The 21,691-nt window shown below is 50.0% G+C and overlaps 1 protein-coding gene across 1 annotated transcript in view; it reads right to left on the bottom strand.

Annotated features, from left to right (window-relative positions):
* Positions 1 to 21,691, bottom strand: part of PTPRT (protein tyrosine phosphatase receptor type T) — an 890,723-nt gene that overhangs the window by 416,827 nt on the left and 452,205 nt on the right. Inside the window, exon 8 of the mRNA XM_075527730.1 lies at positions 8,469 to 8,765. Coding sequence (XP_075383845.1) covers positions 8,469 to 8,765 — 297 coding nt within the window. The remainder of the gene's footprint in view (positions 1 to 8,468; positions 8,766 to 21,691) is intronic.

Genomic DNA, 21,691 nt, shown 5'->3' with positions numbered 1-21,691 from the left:
GTAATTTCAGTCTGGGGCTATGCGCATTCTGCAGATAACCTAGCCTGACATATCGTCCGCGAAAGCAGGAAAGGCTAATGAGGAGATAACAAAAGGACCCAGGACTCGGCTGGGTAGGACGCCTCCTGGCCATACTTGACAAGTTGGCGTCAGAAAGAATGATGGGAATGGCTTTTAATACATCGACTAAAAAAGTCATGTCTGCATCCATAACCCCCAGCCGGCTGCCATGGAGTTGATCCCACCTCACGGCGACCCTCGGCAGAGTTCCTGAGGGTCAGTTGTCACAGAAGCAGGAAGTTCCTTTTCCTGGGACCGCGGACCCTGTGGTTAGCACTTCCAGGTTTCCCTGGCAGCACCATCAGGAGCGCTACGGGGACACCGACATGGGAGTGGGGACAAGGAGAGGAAAGTTCTTCTACAGAGAAGAATACAAACTCATCGGTGGAGATGGAATGACCATATTAAAAAAAAAATCAGCACCCAGGTAATCGTGAATTCAGGCAAGGATGTGATCGAGCAGTGTAAAATGTTATCAGGGATGAGTGTACTGGTAACCTTAGAGCTCTACTGCTGAGCTGCCTGTTTCCAAAGGAACAAAAGGACCGCTTTTAAAGAGGGAGGGGTTGAGTGGCAACCTATGTGACCCAGGTGATGCATGGAGCATCCCCCACAATGGGACAGCCTGAGATTGTGGGACTCTTGGCATGATGGGGAGCCAATGGTGAATGGGCGTGGCTGCCAACTGAAAGAATGGAGGTTCAAGTCCCTCCAGGGGTGCCTGGGAAGCAAGGCCTGACGATCTGCTTCCCCAAAACCAGCGACTGAACACAGTTCTATTCTGGCACCTCAGGGGTTGCCGTGTGTCGGGGTCAACTGGCTTCGGCATGATACAAGAGGACAGAGCACACTCTGTGGTGCAGGTTACTTTCCCCCCCCCCCCCATGTCTCACATTCTGGTGTTAGCACATAGCATCGTATGTGGCGTTCCTGGACGTGTGAACATGAACTGTGGAGTTATTTGGAAACGAGTGTTCACAGTTGTAGGTGTTGCACGACATTACGCGTTTGTGGGGGAGGTCACCCATGGGGCAGATTTTAGGGGCCCTCTGCAATTTACCTTTAAATCATTAAACAATACTATGTTCATGGACCGTCGATAACCAATGATCCTCATTTTTCCAGGACTCAGGGTTTAAAAAAATTTTTCTTTAAATAATTTTATTGGGGGCTCGTACAACTCTTATCACAATCCATACATCCATCCATTGTGTCAAGCACATTTGTACATTTGTTGCCATCATCATTCTCCAAACATTTGCTTTCTACTTGAGCCCTTGGTATCAGCTCCTCATTTTCTCCCTCCTTCCCTGTTCCCCCCTCTCTCATGAACCCTTGATAATTTATAAATTATTATTATTTTGTCATATCTTACACTGTCCGACATCTCCCTTCACTCATTTTTCTGTTATCCATCCCCCAGGGAGGAGGTTATATGTAGATCCTTGTAATCAGTTCCTTTTTAAAAAATTTTTATCATTTTGTGGGGGCTCTTACAGCTCTTATCACAATCAATACATATATTCATTCTGTCAACCGTATCTGTACATATGTTGCCACCATAATTTTCAAAACATTTTCTTTCTACTTGAGTCCTTGGTATCAGCTCCTCACTTTTCCCCCACCATCCTCCACTGTCCCTCCCTTATGAACACTTGATAATTTATATATTTTTTTCATGTTTTACACTGACTGCTGTCTCCCTAGACCCACTTTTTGGTTGTCCATACCCCTGGGAGGGGGTTATATGTTGATCATTGCTATTGGTTCTCCCTTACCACCCCCCTTTCTTTACCCTCCTAGTATTGCTACTCTCATTATTGGTCCTGAGGGGTTTATCTGTCCTGGATTCCCTGTGTTTCAAGTTCTTATCTGTCCCAGTGTAAATGTTCTGGTATAGTTAGATTTCTAAGGTAGAATTGGTGTAATAATAGTTGGGGGGCATTAAAGAACTTGAGGAATGTTATTTGATTCACTGATGCTATACTGCACCCTGACTGGCTCATTTCTTCCTTGTGGCTCTTCTGACAGGGGATGTCCAATTAACTGCTGATGGGCTTTGGGTCTGCATTCTGCCTTCCCCCTAATTCATATCAATATGATTTTTGTTTTGTTTTGGGTCTTTGATGCCTGATACCTGGTCCTATTGACACCTCATGATCACACAGTCTGGTGTGCTTCTACCATATGGGCTTTGTTACCTCTCAGCTAGATGGCTGCTTGTTTGTCTTCAAGCCTTTAAGATCCCAGGCACTGTATCTTTTGATAGCCAGGCACCATCAGCTTTCTTCACCACATTTACTTATGCACCCATTTTGTCTTCAGTGATCGTTTAAGGGTAGGTGAGCATCACAGAGTGCTGGCTTAGTAGAACAAGGTCCTTGCATCGAGGGAGTACTGGAGTGGAGGCCCAATGTCCCTCTGTTGCCTTAATACTTTATAAATAAATTTATGTACATCGATCTATTCCCCTATCATTATATATAAATTTATTTACATATGCACATGCCTGTATTTAGACCTCTATAAATGTCCTTTCCTCTCTTTCCTTTTACTTTCCTCTTCTCCCACTATCATGTTTGGCCTTCATTTGGGTTTCAGTAATTCCTCTCGGTTACATTGCCCTTGATCAAGTCCCTCCCTCCCCCCCACCCCCAAGCTCCTGGCATCCTATGCCCACCTCACTACCAATTTCAGATCACCTGTTGTTCTCTTTCCCCTGGGTTTCTTGGCACCCCCTTGCTTTTCCCCACCTCCCCCTCTCCTGTGGACCCCAGAAGCATTGGTCCCGTTATTTCCTTTGGATTCTTTATCTTGCCTGTCTTGTCTAGATGGACACACAGAGACAATAATACACACAAAACAAAAGAAAGCAACACATAACAAAAGAAAACAAACCAACCGAAAAAATGCCTAAAAAGAAAAGCCTATAAATAGTTCCAGATCTGTCTGGTGACCTTTGAGTGTTTTCCAGTGGAGTTTGATGGGGTGCCCCGACCTGGCCCCAAAGTCTATTTTTGGTATTCCTCGGGGACTTCTTTGCTTTGCTCCTCCTGCTGCTCCGCTGCATGACCTTCATGTTTTGTCCAGTGTGGTGGGGTCAGATTGGGCACATCTCCCATACAGTATCCCCAATGCTGTCCCTCATAAGGAGGACTAGGGGTTTTGCGGGGAGGACGCTAGACTTTCAGCAAGTCCAGGGCAAGCTAGAACACTTGGTCACCCTAACACATATTTAAAGTATGCAAATCTGGGAGCTATATGTGCATATAAATGTATATGCACGCTTGTGAATGTATGTATTCATGGATAAAATGTATGTATATTTATTGAATCCATTTATTTTTATATGGGGGGGCTTCAAAAGTGCATGGGGGAAATTCCATTATCTTTTCATTTGATTTTTCCACCAACTTTCTGAAGCCATTCATACATATGTGTGTGTCTAATGAAGTAATTTGATTATAAAAATCCTTGGTTCATTCTATTGTCATGGTTACGATGCTGGATCTTAGTTATTTTTTTTCCTGTGGAATATATTTGAGCCTTATTACTCAATTCCTGTGTTGTAGATTGTTCACATCCTAAAGGGTTTCAGAGATGAGACTGCCTACTCCTGTCAAGATTTGAAGTCCCAGACACCCAAAGGGGCAGCCCCACTCTATTCTATAGATTCTCTGTGAGTTGGAAAACTCACAGCAGTCAGTTTGGTGTTTTGGGGTGAGGTGCTTCAGAAGATGGGGGGAAACCTTCCATTCTATTTTAATTCCATGTTTTTCCTCATGACTTGCTCCCAAGGCCTCTCTTATATTTGGAAGAAGTCAATGTACCCAACTCTTAGCAAATGCTGACCCCCAGGGGAGACTCTGCAGGCTTTCCTGGTTCCACCCTTTCCATCTCTCTCTGGCGCTCGGGTGTGTGAGGACAGACACCCATCCCCGGATGGAGCATGGCCAGCTCCGTACTTTGAGCAGTGTTCATGTTCAGTTCACAGTGGGCAACCTGCGGGGTCACCATTCACATGGTGTCCCACGGTCTCTCTCAGCACATCGGCTGTGGTTCAGACAGTGAAAGCTAGAGGAGTGCTGGTGGTCTCATCTGTGACATTTGCAGGAAAGGGAAACATAAGAACCACCACCACCCCAATGCCTTTGGCTTCCCATCAGCAGCTGCTCCCCAGATAAAGCAGTGAGTGCAAAGTCTGTGAGCCTTGCTCACCGCCAGTCGGGGGCTTGGTGGGTCCTCGGAGGCCCTGGATGCTGAAAGGACAAATTCTACAGGTGTCCTAGGAGACACCAATGAAAACCACAGGAATCCAGCCAGCTCCGTTGTGGAGGCGCACTGAGGGGAGCTTGGAGCTTAATTTAATGGACCATTCCTGCTCCCCACTCAGTTTTTCCTTAAGGCGGACTGATCCCCAGCCAACTGAATTGTGCCTCCTCTAAGCCTGCAGGAAGACAGGAGCCCAGTCTGGTGTCCCGGTGGCTCTAGACCTGGGGCTTCAGGACTGAGGGGGGGCTGGTGTTCTGTAGGGTTGGGGTTTTCAAGATGACAACATCCACATCTCTTGGTGCTGGGTAGGAATTGCTGTGTTCTGGATGCTGTTTACATTTTACTTTCAAAGCATAGCTGTACTCGCGATGTTCTGGTTTGATAAAGGCTTCTTGAGTTTCCCCCTCTACCCCGTCTCCAGTGATGAGAAGGAGAAAGGATGTTTGGGCCCTTCAAGATGGACGTTGGGATGGACAGTCACTTCTGTAGGTGACCCCAGAAAAGGACTGCAGTAGGCAGGGCCCCTTGGAACAGAATGCTGGGAGCTTCCCCTCGATGGACCTTCCAGGACCTCCAGAGTCCTCAATGGCCATGGGGGCTTGCGCCAGTGGCTCCCCGTCCCCCTGTCTAATAGTGGGGGCTCCCTGTGAACACTCGGACTGAACCATACCTTTTGTCTCCTTTCTGACGTGGGCCCCGAGGGCAAGGTCTTTCTTGGAGCATTGTGCCGCCTGCCCTGTAACCAGTTTGATTGGCATCCAGAGTGCCCGAGAGCACTTCTTCAGAGTGCCAAATGGCTTCTGGGTTGCTTGTGCCAAAGAGTTCTCCGTCTGTTCAAATGTCATGGCAACATGTATGGAAAGTTGGCAGCTAGCCGGGCCTTTTCCAACCCCTTTGTATATCACCCTCTTGATGCTCACAAGAGCCTGGATGGCCCAGGCTCTCCTCTGAGCCCCTTTTTACAGATGGGGAACCCACAGCCCTGAAGTCTGAGTTCTTGCTTCCGGGTCAGTTGCTTCCAGAGCCTGCATTGCCTCCTTGCTGGACTCCAGGGTGGGGGGTTTGAGATGGTGGAGCCGGCGCTGCGGAAGGGGCTGACAGCTGTTCTAGGACAGGATAAAGCCAGCGTGAGAATGACCCCTCCCTCTCTGGATGGGGATGGGCCACAGAGCACGCCGCTCTAACAGAGGAGGTGGTTGTGGCCAGAGAGCGGTCCATGTAGTGTACCCACTGAGGTTCCTTGTCAAACCAGGAAGGTGAGGTGCCAAGGTGACAGAGGTCAACTCCGCACTGTGGGTGACCTTCTGAGATGGCTGAGGCATAGCTGGGGAAAGGGGGTAAAAGTAGATGGTGTGAAACTTGCAATGCTAGAAGCAGATTGGGGGGAAGTGACACTCGGGTGGCTAGGGTGGGAAGAAGCTGGCACCTTCCTCTGTCTCCCTGGGAGACTTAGCAGCTGAGGGCGTGACAGGTTGGAACTGCCCCTAAGATGATCACTCTTTCTGGGAGCAGAGAGCCTCGTCTTTCTCCCACAGAGCGGCAGGTGGTTTTGAACTGCTCACCTTCACATAGCAGTCAAATACGTAAGTACTATGCCGCCAAGGGTCCTTGGAACTTGCGCATGTGATGGAGGATACCCGAAAGGGTCGCCACCATGGAGGCTCTATTCTGAGGCTCCACAGGTGAATCTGGGCCAGGTGACCCAAATACTGTCTGGAGCCCTTCTGAACCCCATGTCCTCCCCTCTGCCTACATGAGTAAAATGCCAGGCCTCTGACAGTGTACGTCCCAGCACCCTCTGCGCCAGCTCATCTGGCCTCTACTGACTGACAGCACCCTTCCCTCAATCTTGGAACAACTTTGACACATAGTCTATACCAAGCAAGCATGGGCTGGCTCATCTTCATGGAGGCTTACTGATGGTAACAAGATAAACTTGAACTACAACTTGCCCGAAATTACCAACCTGGAGTGCCTAATGCCACACAGATCTGGGCACAAGGTAAGCAAGAAGTTGCTTGGCTTACTTGTCCATCTCTAGGGAACAGTTTCACCACAAGGTAAACAGGGCTTTCCTGCAGGCTTGGGTGGAAGTCACTCTCTGTGGGACTTGGTCTGGAGTTGCATCTTTGCCTGGCATCCTTCCCTTGTCAGGTTCCCCTGGGATTTTTTTTCCTTAATCAACCATTTCCAAGTCAACTCTGATCCTGAGGAATTAACTAAAGCTACTCCACAAGGCCACAGGCAGCCTGTCTATGGGGAAACCCAAACATGGCCATGGAGAGGGGAAGTATTTTGGGAAAAAAATCCTACAATAAGTCCAGAAAATCCAATCTAGCCATAAATAAGCTGGCTGTGTGGTGGCACCATAGGTTATACACTGGACTGCTAACTGCAAGGTCAGCAGTTCAAACCCACCAGCACTCCATGGGAGAAAGATGAGGCTTGATCCTCCCATAAAGATTTACAGCCTCAGAAACCCACAGGGATCATTCTGCTCTGCCCATGGGGTTGCAGAATCAGAGTGACTAGTGGCAGGTTTGGGTTCTGGTTTGGTTGGGGTAAAATTGCATGCCAATGGCAGTTGGAGACTGGGAAGAGAGACATATGGTCCAATCAGGGCAAGTTTCCCAGAGAAAATGGCATCTCAAAGAAGACTTTCAAGATTAATGCCATTTCTCCTGCCAATGTAGAAGGGAAGAGGTCATGCCAAGGCAGGCAAAAGACTGAAATAGTCAAGAATACCATTTTGCATGAAAACACCCTCAGAGCCAATGGAGGCAGCAGTTAAGAAATCAATCAGCAGCGTATTGCATTGGGCGAATCTGCACGAGACCTCTTCGAAATGTTAAAGAGCAGAGATGACCCAAGCCCTGGCATTTTCAATCCACTCCTAGGCGTGTGCCAGTTGGGCAATGAATAGGGGAGACTGAGGAAGGATCAATGCATTTGAATTCTGGTGCTGGCCAAGAATATTGAAAGTGTCTTGGTTTCCAGAAGTACAAACAACTCTATTTTCAAGAAAGGAGAGCCAGCATGCTCCTTAGATACCATGATGGTGAAAGGTCATCTCATACACACTGGACTTTCTATTGGGAGAGACCAGTCAGTCCCCAGGGAGACGTCATGCTTGGTAAAGTAGAGGCGCAGTGAAAAAAGGGAAGACCCTCTATGATAGGAATTGACACCAAGGCTGCCACCACGGGTGGAAACATCACTGTGAGGGCGCACAGGCCCGGGCAGTGTTTCCTCTGTGTGCCCAGGGTCACTATGATCAGAACCGACTCAATGGCAACATCAGCAGACGATGCTCGGGTCTCTAGCGTGAGCTGCTCGCGGGTGTTCACTGAGCTGGGGAACGCAAGGAGAGGAGTCAGATAAGGCGGTTCATTTTGGACACGTGGAACGTGACAGGCCTAAAGGACAGTTAGGTAAATATTTGATTCTGGGCACATCCAACATGCTGAACTTAGGGGTGTCTGATTCGCAGGTGCACAGGTGTAACCATATGATCGACAGCTGTACCTCATGCTTGCTTGGGCTTCCCAATGAGAGATGGGTGTGTGTGTGTGTGTGTAGGTGTAGTGTGTTCTTGGGTGTGTCTGCCTGGAGTAAGTCTACTGGCATCAGCTCCTGTCTCTGGGCCACATTTTGGGGGTTCTCACAATATGTCTAACTCTTCTTGGAATACATGGCACGTGTAAAGAGACCACAGTCCAGTGCAAACTTAATGTTTCTATTGTACAGGGAACCAGGCCAAAAATCCATGAGAATAGCTTTCTTGAGATACCTGTTTTCTTGAGGTGGTCTGGAACCAAACCCCCAGCAACCCTGAGGCGTGCCTGTCCTATCTCCCACTTGGGGGTCATCAGGGTGGGCCCAGGCGGGGTGGTGAAGAGACGAGGGAAGAGAGTCTTGGTACAGAAGGGCCAGCTGTCAGGGCAGGCTAGGGCACACCTGCTGCTGCCCAGGGGATGGTGATTGGAGGTGTGCCAAGCCCTGCCTCCCTGGGCCTCCATGGGACCCCGGAAAGAGGCATCTACCGAAGGCGTGGAATACAGACACAGGAAAACCCCAAAGTTCCCCATCTGAGGAGAGTGGCCCCTCCTGGAGTGGCCCGCCCCGCCACTGCTCACCATCCTCCTCTGTCTGGACCACCAACTCCTCGCTCTCCATGCGGCCCTCCGGGTTGGACAGCAGCAGGCGCAGCCGGATGGTCATGAAGGGGCGCAGGCCCCGCAGGGTGTAGTGGGATGCGGTCTGGATGACCTCTTCGGCCTCGTACTGCTGCTGGTTGAAGACGTACTGGTACTGCACCGTCAGGTTGTAGCTGTGGCAGCGGGTCACGGCGTAGCCAAAGGGCTCCCACTGCAGGGTCAGCTGCCGGGCTCGGATGTCCACGATCTCCACGTTCTGCGGGCCGTGCACCGGGTCTGCAAGACACACACGAGATGGCCTCTGAGGCGGTGTCGGGAAGGTGGGGCGGGTGTCCCCCAGGATAGGTGATGATGCACTGCACACAAGGAAGGCAGCTGTCCCTGTCTGGGCTCATCTGCCCCATCACAGCCCCTCCGGGGCACTGGCCACCTGCAGGATGAGTTACTGGACCCTGTCTTCTTTCATGCTCCCCCTGACTTCAATGTACTTAAAAAAAACCCCAAACCCAGCCCCATGTAAAGGGGAATCCCCAACCCCTGGCCCTACATCACGTTCACCATGAGCTTAAAAGCAGGTCTCCCTGGCTGGCTGGGGTTGGAGATTAGCGGGGTTGCGGTAGGGGGGTCCTGGGATGTGGCAGGACCTTCTCCCTGCACAGCACTGGCTTTGGGGTGTAGGTACCCACATGTGGGCATGACAAGTGGGAGCTGCAGAACCCTATCAATGAATGCTCCAAATACTGAAGGGGAGTGACGTCACAATGGCTCACTGTGTGTGCGGTGTGAGTGTCACCTGGGTGTCTGAAAGGGCAAAGCACACGCGGAACTGGAAAAAACCTGAGGGGTCACCAGGAGACCACCCAAAGGCACACCCTGGGGACCATCCACAGCGTAGGCAGCACGCTTCTGGGGCGTGCTGAGTGGGAGAGGTGCTGGCATTTGGAATCGCAGCTGTGTATGGGATCCAGCCATGGGTAACCTGTGAGTGCCAGCCTTATTGGGCCCATCGCCCACTTTCCAAAATAAAATGCACTGCGACCCCTACTCCCAGCAATGAAAAACCTTTGCACTTTTGCACTACAGCCTAGAATCCTGGATATAGTGTGAGTACCTGCTTTTGCACCACCACCACCCGGTCCCTCCAGTGCTCCCCAGGGAGCGACAGCATGCACCTTAGACACACTGGGTTTGAGTAAATGCCACCCACCCACCCCCATCATGTAGAATCCTGTCGAAGTCAGTACCGCACCGGGTCCATTCTCCTCTGGGGAAACCGGCCTCCCCACTTCAGTTCACAGCAAGGAGGTGCACCCTCTTGGATTGGAGACACCACCCTTGTTCATGGCACCCACATATCACAAATGGCCACCAGGCCTGGGTGACTCTGTCTTGGCAGTCCCCTATGGCACTGACCATCTGTGCCACTGTTTCCAAGCCTCCTGAGGCTCAGCCCTCTGCACTCGTTTTCCTCCAAAGGCCCCTCTGGCCATGTCTTCGCACTCTAACCCTGCCTCCCGCATCGCGACACAGTCCCACTAGCCTAGATCACAGGCCCCGCCATTTCCCATAACCATGCATTGGCTTCCCTTACTGTGAACATTCTGGTTACTCATTGTGTAGATATTCTGTTCTAAACAGATCCTCACAGACAGGATGGTTTTTTGTTTTCTTCTTTTACGCCCACGTGTAAAGGGTCATAATACCTTAAGGTTATGGCATTTGTTATGATAGAAATATAGCATCTTTTATAACTAGCAGTTCCATAAATTCTTATGCCAGTTTCTCTTAGCTGGGAGTCATTAGGCCTAGGTTAAATATTAAATAACTCCTCACCCACTTTGCCCCACAGTGGCAACAGTTTGGAAGACCCATTGAAGACATGAAAAAAAATTTATCAATTACTAAGGTCTCATGAGGGAGGGAGGGAAAAATGTGGAGCTGATACCAAGGGTTCAAGTAGAAAGAACATGTTTTGAGAATGAGGATGGCAGCAAATGCACAAATGTTCTTGACACAATGGATGGATGGATGGATTGTGATAAGAGCTATACGAGCCCCCAATAACAAGATTTATATATAAATATATATATGCTTCCAAAAACTAATGCAGCATAGGAACACACACTGATCTGTGGCAAGACACTTGGAAGACACGCAACAAGGTGATGTGGCACAGTGGCTGCAACAATGGCATCCGGCATGGGCAGGCAGTGTTTCTGTTATTCACAAGCCAACTCCGTGGCACCTCACAACCAACGGAGCCCTGGTGACATGGTGGTTCCAGACTGGGCAGCTAACAGCAAAGTCAGCAGTTCAAAACCACCAGTCAATCCTTTACAGCAGCAGTTCTCAACCTGTGGGTCGCGACCCCTTTGGAAGTCAAACGTCCCTTACATAGGGGTGGCCCGATTCATCACAGTAGCAAATGACAGTGATGAAGTAGCAATGAAAATAATGTTACGGTTGGGGGTCACCACCATATGAGGCACTGTGTTCAAGGGTGGCGGCACTGTGTTCAAGGGTGGTTGAGAACCCCTGCTCTAGAGAAAGATGAGACTTACTGACCCTCTAAGGAGCTGCTCTTTGCCACCCACAAGGGCCGTTCTCCCCACAGGACTAGCACAACTAGGAGTTGGGATTTATAAGGTAGAATTGGGATCAGGGGAGGGGTTGGAAGCATTAAAGAACTAGAGGAAAGTTGTAGGTTTCATCAGGGCTACACTGCACCTGACTGGCTCATCTCTCCTTGTAACCCTTCTGTGAGGGGATGTCCCATTGTCTGCAGATGGGCTTTGGGTCTCCACTCTGCACTCCCCTTCATGTGGAGGAGTGAGAACAACAAGCAATTGCTCTGGGGCCCTGCTGACCCACGTGAGCTCTTTGGGTATGCCTTTTCTGATGTGAGACACGGTGACGATCACTGTGGCGACCTCATGGGGACATTAAGTGAGATGCTGCTTGCAAAGCCACTAGAATTGCACCTGCAGCTGAATAAGCACTTGCCAGGCTGTAGCTGCTGCCTTTGCAGTAATAGTAGTAACAAAAACATAGTGCCTCTCAGGCCACATCTCTCCTGTGGGACGTATACATGGCAGCGCTGGGGACCGCCGAGCAGCAAAATCAAGGACTAGGTTCCATCACCTCTGGTCCCCTTGGAACTCTTTGCAGATGGGATGCCCCCATGCCAAAGTAGCCATAAGGAGGACGCAGGGAGGGGGCCCTAGTGGTGCTGCGGGTTAAGCATTGTGCAGCTAACGACAAGGTCGGTTCGGACCCACCAGCTGCTCCCCAGGAGAAGACAAGGCTGTCTGTCCTTGCAAAGGTTTGCAGCCTTAGAAACCCACGGGCAGGTTCACTCTGTCCTATAGGGTCGCTGTACGTAGGAATTGACTCCATGACCACTTCTGGGTTGGGGGGGGCGGCTCTTGGCATCCTTCTCTCTGGGGAAGGAAGAAGGTTCTTTAATTCACGCTCTCACCAAGGCTTCCATTTTAAAGAAATCCAAAGAGTGGGCAGCCCCCACCCCCATCAACTGAGGAGGTCACCGTCACCTTTAGATGCTGGTCATTCCCAGGCAGGTGTCCCGTCTGCAGAGAAAGCCCGTGTCCTAAGAAAAAGAGGTGGCTTTGGGAAGGTGATAAGGAGTAAGCTATGGCTCAGAGCCCACCTGTGCCACATCAGGCTAAATCCACCTGGAATGGGGTGGGGAGGGTCAGTGTAGATCCTGCTTGGAGGGCAGGATTCTGCTTGGCTGCTACTTGGTTGAGCCACTCACAGCATTACCGGCTCACTTGAGGACGCATGTGCAGATATGGGGAAGAGAAGCAGACAGCCAATGACTCCTGGGTGTCCCAAGCAGACTGGTCTGGCTGGAGCCGTTCTATCCACCAGATGCCAGAACTTGAGGTCAAGGAGGTCATTTATCCCTACTGGTCCGTTTGAAATCCAATTTGCTGTTTGGTCTTCACTAAGTGTTTAAAGGCCGCTGATCGAGCCCACTCAGAGAGTCAGCTTGGCTAGGGAGCCTGCTTTTGTAACGACCAGAGCTTAGCGAAACCTCTGGAACTCACTGCAACCTTGCAACGCACTGGGTTGCTCTGAGCCAGAGCCGATTTGGTAACGATGGGTTTGGTTACTGGCTTTTAAGTCCAAGACTAAGGCCGCATCTTGTCAAATGTGTGAAATCAGACCATGTTACGTTATGATTGGGTTCTTTTTTAAAATCATCTCATGGGGGCTCATACGCTCTTATCACAATCCATACATCCATCCATTGTGTCAAGCATATTTGTACATTTGTAGCCAGCATCATTTTGAAAACATTTTCTTTCTACTTGAACCCTTGGTATCAGCTCCTCATTCCCTCCTCCCTCCCTCAAGAACCCTTGATAATTTATAAATTACTGGTATTTTATCATGTCTTATACTGACCAGTGTCTCCCTTCACCCACTTTTCTGTTGTTCATCCCCCAGGGAGGGGGTTATATGTTGATCATTGTGATCTGTTACCCCTTTCTCCCCCTGCCTTCCCCTTATTCTCCTGGTATCACTACTCTCGTTATTGGTTCTGAGAGGTTTACCTGTCCTGGATTCCTTGTGTTTCTAGCTCTTATCTGTACCCGTGTACATGCTCTGGTCTCATGGGATTTATAAGGTAGAATTTGGATCATGATAGTGGTTGGGGGAGGGGTTGGAAGCATTAAAGAACTAGAGGAAAGTTGTAGGTTTCATCAGGGCTACACTGCACCAGACTGGCTCATCTCTTCCTTGTAACCCTTCTGTGAGGGGATGTCCAATTGTCTGCAGATGGGCTTTGGGTCTCCACTCTGCACTCTCTCTCATTCACATTGATATAATTTTTTGTTCTGGGTATTTGATGCCTGGTACCTGATCCCATTGACACCTCATGATCATCCAGGCTGGTGTGCTTCTCTCATGTGGAGTTTGTTGCTTCTCAGCTAGATGGCTGCTTGTTTGTCTTCAAGCCGTTAAGACTCCACATGCTATATCTTTTGATAGCTGAGCACCATCAGCTTTCTTCACCACATGTGCTTATGCACCCATTTTGTCTTCAGCAGTCTTGTCAGGAAGGTGAACATCACAGAATGCCAACTTTTTTTTTGTAAGTGTTCTTACATGAGGGAGTACTTGAGTAGAGGCCCAATGTCTGCTACCTTGATACTTAACATATAAATATATGTACACAGATCTATTTCCATATTGTTATATATAAATATTTTTATATAAATATTTTACATATGTACATGCCTATATTTAGACCTCTATGAATGCTCTTTGCCTCCTGGTTCTTTCCTCTATTTCCTTTTATTTTCCTCTTGTCCCACTATCCTGTTCAGCCTTCATTCTGGTTTCAGTAATTCCTCTAAGTTACATTGCCCTTGATCAAGCCCTACCAGGTACCCTACACCCTCTTTGCCATCAATTTCAGATCACTTGTTGTTGCTTTGTCCCTGGGTTTGTTAACACCCACTTTCTTTCCCTGTCTCCCCTCTCCATGTCCTCCCAGAACCATTGGTCCTGTTGTTTTCTCCCCCAGATTGTTTATCCTGTCTATTTTATCTTGACAGACATGCAGAGACAATAAGCACAAAAACAAGGCAGAGCAAAATCAAACAACAAAAGAAAACCAAAAACCAAACAACAACAGCAACAAAAAACCAAGGACAGCAAAAGAAAAGCCTACAAATAGTTCTAAGTCTGTTTGTTGACCTTTAGGCATGTTTTCTGGTCAAGACTGATGGAGTCCCGTGCCCTGGCCTCCAAGTCTATTTTTGGTATTCTCCAGGGACTTCATTGCTTTGCTCCCCTTGCTGCTCTGTTGCATGCCCTTAATGTTTGACCCCAGTGTGGTGGGTTCAGATCAGTCCCAATTCTTGAACTGTGCCTCCAGTCTTTTTCCTCAGAGTGCTAGGGGTCAGTGAGGGGCGTCTTGTCTCATGGTGGGGCTAGTCCTATGGTCCTCTGTGCATTGGCTGCTCTGAACAGAAATACTGTCTTTCGGCCTTGGTGGGCCAGGATGTGTCCCACTCTCTCTCCTACCCTCTTCATTTGCTCCTGCGTGCTCTGATCAGATACGCCCCTCTCCCTGAGCTGTAGCTTCAGTGCTGTCTTCGGTAGTACGTTCTTCTGGGAGTGGAGTGGAGGGGGGTGTTCACATCATTGGGATTGGGGCCGGACCATGTTACGGTTGTTGAGATTGCCAATACACCTGATAAGCACCAAGGAGACAATACTAGCTGCAGCCATCATGGTGGGGGAACATGTGCTGAGTAGGGGAGCAGGGCCAGTAAATGGCTATGTGAGGCTAGGAACACGTGTTGTTTTGATGTCTTGTCCAGGGTGCCGCACACAAAGACATGCCTGGCCAGAGGGGACAAGGGAGAGAATTCCTGGGCAGGGCCTGGGTCTTCACCTAGGAGAAGCCAAGTTGGCCTCTCTCTCAGGACCCTACCTGTCCTGCAGCTAGTGCTTTCGGCAAATCTTCTCATGCTTCTCGCCCCAACCTTAGGCACCGTCTCTATGGGGCCTTCCCCACTGAGCCCTTGGACAGAGGTCGGAGCGATCCCCCTGAGTGCTTCCTATTTCCCTGTGAGGGTACAAAGTTCCTCCTTCTAGAATGTGAACTCTTTGAGAGCGAGGATGGTGGCTTTTCATGTCCCCAGCCCAGTGACCCTTCTGGACAGCTCTCCATGGGACCAATTGGATGGTGCTCGATTTTCGTAAACTGCAATGGACACAGGAGGTCTTGTGAGCCTTCTGACCAGCAGCTCTCCATCTAGGGCTTGTTCCAGAATCTCCCACGCTCGAGATAGCCTCCATGTGCTCTGTGTCTTGATCACCAACCTCACGGTGCTAACCCCATGCTGTATGTTGAGACAGCGGCTTCTGTGGCTGAAATCGGGGGCCTGTGTCTGGGATCATCAATGTTAGAAACGCGCTCAAGATATATGAGTTGACCAAAGTCTCTTTAAGGCACCCTCTTGCCTTCTTCCTTGGTGAAAGGTTCCCTGGTAAGACCTCCAACTTTAACCTCTGGGCTAATGTCAAAGGGCTGATTCTTAAACCCCGTCCTGCATTAGCCACTGGGTTGGAAGGATCCCTGGTAGCCTGCGATAACTATAATCACCCAGAAGAGGGCTGGGAAAATCATTGTGCATGGCCTTGGCTGCCTGTTGTTGGGAATACGCTTCTCTTGGAACATGGCCATGCCCACTGGGCACGCATTATGTCTGCTTTCTGGCTACAGCTGCGGAGTGGGCTCCTTGCAGCAGAGAGGGCCTGGCCTGCAAAGTTTGAAACATAGACTCTCTGGACCTTGACGGGATATTGTCACCTCTGTCCTCCATGTACCTCTCATGGGACCAGGTAGTCAGATCCTCTAGGAGGACAGATGACTGGCGTTTCTATGAGTCTGCGTTTCCTGCGGGGTTGCCATGTAAACCTCTCTGTAATAAGCCTGTGTAGCCCAGGATGCCGGCTCTACTTCATTAATTCTGGGTTTGAGAGAATCCAGCGGTGTCAGGTAACATCCAGAAATATGACTGACCTGGCCTCCATAACTCACCTTGTGGCTCTAAAAGCCACGGAAGGTTACCCATGACCTGCATGCAAGAAACCTGAGGCACAGACAAAAGAAGCGACTTGCTTTAATCCTGGTTATGAACAGAACCAACACTCTTTTCACCCTGTGTTAACCTGGGTAGACTAGAGAAAAAAATTCATGGACACTCATGTATATAAGAGCGATTTTTATATAAGGGGTACATTAAGAAAGCATCCCAACCCAGTCCGGTCCAAGCCCATAAGTCTGCTATTGGCCATATGTCCAATACTAATCTATAAAGTCCTTTCAGACTCACGAAACACATGTAATGATGCTGAATGCAGGCCAAGCACAGGCCAGTGAGGAGATCCAGTGGTGGTGTAAGCATCTCAACATTGGCAGGGGTCGCTATGTGGCTTCTCCAGCTTCAGAGGTCTGGTTGCATCAAGGCAGGTCCATGTGGCTTCTCCAGCTCAGGGCACTAGGGTAGCTCCATGTGTCTTGTCAGCTGCAATGTCTCCCAGGGAGTGAACACAGAGATAATGTGTCTTCCGTCTCCAAGGAGGAAATCCCAGACAGCCATGCCCACACAGAGGCCCCATTGGCTGTGATCCCATTAACAGACTAGACTCCATCCCTTCACTGTTAATCCTATCAAGCCCCAAATTGGCGTCACATTATGAAACTACTACACACCCTGATCAAATGCCTCCATGTTCGATAAACCAAACCAAACACACCGGCTGCCACGTCAATCCCAACTCAGAGCAACCCGATAGGATAGAGTAGAACTGCCCCATTGGGTTTCAAGATGGTACATCTTTATGGGAACAGACAACTTCACCTTCCTCCCGCAAAGAATCTGGCAAGTTTTATCCACCAACCTTGCAGTTGACTGTCCAGCCCATCAGTTACCGTGGCACCAGAGAGATTTCTGTGTCCAGCAAGTCATTTTGGATGAATCAACAAGTGAATTAACGACCTTCTGTAGGCCATTGCTCTAAGAGGGCTAGCATGTCACCACCTTCTTGCAGGTCAGTCAATGTGCTCCAACTTGAGAGGATTCTGTTTGTTAGGAATAGGCAGGACCCAGTGACTCTGGCCTCATCGGGGGGTGGCGCACAGGTAGGTAACCATCATCCCCCAGGGAAGAGGCTGGATTTCTGTCCCCGCCTATGCTGGTAAGATATCCACAGTGAGATCCACCAAGCTCCTGCCCATCGAACATCTGCAATCAATTGCAGGAGGTGACAAAAAGCAACCAAGAGAGTGGGTCTAGATGATGCTGGAAAGAAGATGGATTCTGATTTTGTGCCTTTTACCTTTCTTTTTCCCTTCGTGTATCATTTCCATACAGAAATTGCAAATTAATGGTCACATCCAACTATCTGTCAACGTATTACCGCTCTTGCAGGATCAAATTATGTCGGCAATAATGTTTCCAGCTGCCTAGGACTCCATTGCAATTTAATTTGAAAGGAACTCAAATTGCATCTGCAAATGGATAAAAAATTAATTTCACATACAAGCTATCCACCTCCACATTTTCAGCCCTGTGCCCCAAATTATCTCAATTTAGGTTCAACTTTGAACAGTACATATGTTACATCCAAGCCCGCGTGCGCAGAGATGAATGCACAGCAAATTCATGAATTGGAAATCTGCTTTGCTGCTTCCTGTTTTAATAAGATGTCCTCCCTTGATCAAGGTCGTGAGGAGGGTCCACGGCTATTGCCTTTGACAGCAAGGACCTTGGCTGAGTCCACAGGACAAAAGCAGGTGTGGCTTCTGCCTCTACCTCATGGGAGCCAGCCGAGCAGGGGCAGATCCCCGGTTCTCTCCTCATTGCTACATACCCCCAGTGTTTATTAGGTCCTTCCCCTGAGTGGTCGTCACTTAGCTAATTTCTTTATTTACTCGTCCATTCATTTACATGTGAGGCTGCTGTGGGTTCCAGTCTTCTCAGAAGGTAAGCAGGAACCCAGCACTTAAACAATGACTGTTGCATTTCATCAGGGCGATGGCAGAAGCGTGCAAACGTGTTCAAGAACAGAGATAATTAGGGCATTCATTCTACCTGGGCCAGGGATGCTGTCGGAGAAGGTCCCAGGTGAATGGCGGTGCTGGAGCCCGAGTCGTGACTGCACTGAGTGGGCGAGGTGGCTCTGTGCATCGCAGACAGAGGAAATGGCATCGGCAAAGCCAGGAGGTGCAGAAGGACCCAGAATGCAGCACTTTAGGGGGTCAGGCTTGCAGCAGGAGTCCTGAAAGGTGAGGCATGCCGAGGGAGGGGACAGAGACACGAGGTGGGCACTTGTTGCTGGCTGGGCTCAGGTAGTCAGTGAAGAATGGTACTTCTGGAAAGGATCATTCAGGAAGGCTTGGCGTGGGAAGGGAAAGGCACGATCACAGATGCAGGTGACTAATGTCCCAGAGGCAGCAGCGGGAAAAGCACAGCAGCTGCTGAAGCCATGAGTCACACACCTGCCTCTGGGAGGGGCCTGTCGGAGGGGTGAATGGAGGCTTCTGGAACTTTGTTCCTCCCCTTTCACGGACTCTATGCCTCTTCACCAGGGGGCTTGTGAACATGGGTATGGTGCCCACAGTATATGTGGACCAGTTCTACCCACACCCCCAAAGAGCCAGCCCCTTTGCTCCTCAGGCAAGGGGGTGAACACACAGCAGGGAAGCTCCCCTTTGGGAAGAGGACTCTGAGGGAAGGGCTCCCACAGGTTGGGGAGCTGAGTTTGGGGCCCTGAAATGATGGTTCTACAATGCCAAGAGCCTGATGCATGGCCCAAAGAGTGCCACAGAAGTGCCCCAAAGGGCATGACCCTTGTCCTCTGGCCTCTTGGTCCCCAAAGAAAGAGCAGGAAGTTGGCCAGAGTGGGCCTCTCCTGTCCGCGTCAAAAGCCACAGAGCCCAGGCCATGACTACTGAGTCAATTCCAAGTCTTGATGACCCCATGTAGAAAGTACATCTCCAGGGGGTTCTGGGGCTGTAATATTCAGGGTGGGTACCAAGTGCCTTCAGAGGCTGAGCTTTACCATCAGAAAAGATGATTGACCTTCACAGCCCAGCCATACACTCTTCCGGCAGCTTGCCATCCTCTTGACCTAGAGGCTACTCCTCAAGAAGGTCGGGTGTTCAAGACCTCACTTATCTGGACGCAGGGAACACAGGCTCTGGCCTTGGACATATTTGCCCAGGGATGTGAATTCGATAAGCCAATCTCCGCTGTGGACACGTAGCTCTCTCAGCAACTTCCAACTTGCTCGCCCTCGCTGCAATGTCAAAGCAAGGCCCTGCTGGCTTCGGGTCATTACCGAGCCGGAGCCAAGTGCAACTGCTGGAGTGTGGCGGGTCAAATGGAAAGCACTGTGCTTCTAGCACACGTCTTCAAAACTACGCTCCGCTGCACAGGGATCAGAGCACGCACTCAATCCAGAGAGAACGTGAAACAAGGTGCGTCCAATTTCATATGCCTGCTGTGTCTCTAGAGCAGCAGTTCTCAACCGGTGGGTCACGACCCCTTTGGGCGTCGAACGACCCTTTCACAGGGGTTGCCAGAATCATAACAGTAGTAAAATGACAGTGATGAAGTAGCAACGAAAATCATTTTATGCTTGGGGGTGGTCACCAGAAGATGAGGTACTGTGTGAAAGGGAGGTGGCATGAGGAAGGTTGAGAACCACTGCTCTAGAGACTGTGGAGCCAGGGGCCTCAACTTGGCTCCCAAGAACAGATAAACGAATGACCTGCTCATGTTTGCTTAAGAGAACTTAGCCCCATTGACAGACACCCCTTCACCCCTCTGTCTGCCCCCAGCACCTTTCATATGAGCAGGGCCTCCCATGGTGGTCAGGTTCCATCAGAACCTCCGGACTGAGACAGGCTCAGGAAGGACTGGTGATCTACTTCCTAACTTTACCCAAGCAAATCCCGATAAGTCGCAGTGGAATACGACACGAGATACAACATGAGAAGCCATGTCCCTAGGTCAGAAAGCCCTCAAGACTAGAACTGACATGCACACTCACCAGCCCTCAAAACAGTGAGGGCTGCAAGGTTTCACCCCTGGGCTAATCATGAGCTGGCGCCAACTCAGGTGCCACACTGCCTCTTAGCAGACTCTCGGCCAAGTGCTGTGGTTGGGGGGCAGTCAGTACACATCCAGTGGTGGAGAGACAGCTTTGCAAAGAGGCTGGGGGAAAAGTCAGGTTCATGAACGAGCAGCCCCCTGGGCAGCCAATAGACGGATGTGATGGGAAGCTGTGCACGGTGGCCTGGGGCCCTGAGCACGGGTGCTTGGCTGTCACGACTCACCCCAGAACTGCATTTCCTCTATAGAGTTGTGTTTAAGAGGCGAGCGATGAGCCAAGAATTGCTACTTAATAGCTGTTCTTTCTGTTTCCCTTTGGTGGACGGCAACCAATAGTGACGCCCGACGCCAAAGCTCTAGCATTTTCAAACCATGTGCGCCTACATGAATCTAACCCAAAGGTCTACCACCCAAGGCCTCTGGCATTTTGTGGGAAAAGCAAGATTTCCTTGAATCTTTGTATTCCCATAGGCCTAGATCATCACCCTAAATTTGTGGCTCACGTAGGGATGGATCCTCAGAGGCCCTGTTGCGTCCGGCTCGTGTTCTTATGGGAGAGCTTGTGCACGCAGGCAACAGCTCCATCGGCAGAACCCACAAGAATCCAATCACAGTACACAGCTTGAGGACATCGCTGTAGATCCAAGAATCACATGTGGGCAGTCACATTGTGCTACCCTGGACACTCCACCCCTTGTCCTCCCCCACCCCGCTCCTGCTCACTCCCTGGATGTCCTTTCCCCGTCCTCTGAGAGCCTGGCCTGGTGGCACGCATTGCCTTCTGGGAACGCAGCTTCTGCTCCACATGAACTGTGGGAAAGTCTCTGAGAAAGACGCTTCCAACTAAGGCCCTTTTCTCTCTTTGGAGGTCGATGTCGGATCCCTAAAGGCCCTCTGAGGTTAGGGTCATAATTTCCACTTTGTAGATGAGGACAAGGAGGCTCAGAGGTGACGTGCCCTTGTCCAAAGTCACACAACCAGAGTCAAGTTCTCTCCACGTGACCCAGCTGGCAACCATTAGTCACAGGTTCTCTTCCAAGGTAGCAAGTGGCTGTCCCCATACACCTTGAGGGATGGGGGCTCCCCACTCAGGAAGGACATCCCTGTGCTGTGTGACTGGAAGGCTAGCCATCTCCCTACCCCTCTGTGAACAGGTTCCTTGTCTGCTTCTTCCTTGAACCGGAGAGCAAAGGTGTTTGTGTGTATCTCCCCGCACATGAGCTACGGGGGATGAGACAACTTGCAATGTTCCATCGTCGTGGACAGACCGTGGTCATTAGGCAGCTTAACACTGCATTTGAGTTTCCCCAAAGCCTTATCCAACTGGTTCAGCTCTGTCACAAATCCTTCCTTCAGCCACCCAGAGTCCTGTTGAAAGGACTTGTCCCACATTAATTCCCTTTCTCTGGACACAGGCCCTGGGTCATCACAGTGCAGAGAAAATAGAGGGACTCCACTCTCCACTACACCTGATCGCACCTGGACCACTCCCCGGGAACTTTAGGTCACTCATTTCATCTCACTGCACCCAGGTTT

This window comes from Tenrec ecaudatus, chromosome 12 (assembly GCF_050624435.1).
Source record: "Tenrec ecaudatus isolate mTenEca1 chromosome 12, mTenEca1.hap1, whole genome shotgun sequence".
Classification (NCBI taxonomy): domain Eukaryota; kingdom Metazoa; phylum Chordata; class Mammalia; order Afrosoricida; family Tenrecidae; genus Tenrec; species Tenrec ecaudatus.
This window is presented reverse-complemented; position numbering and strand designations above follow the sequence as displayed.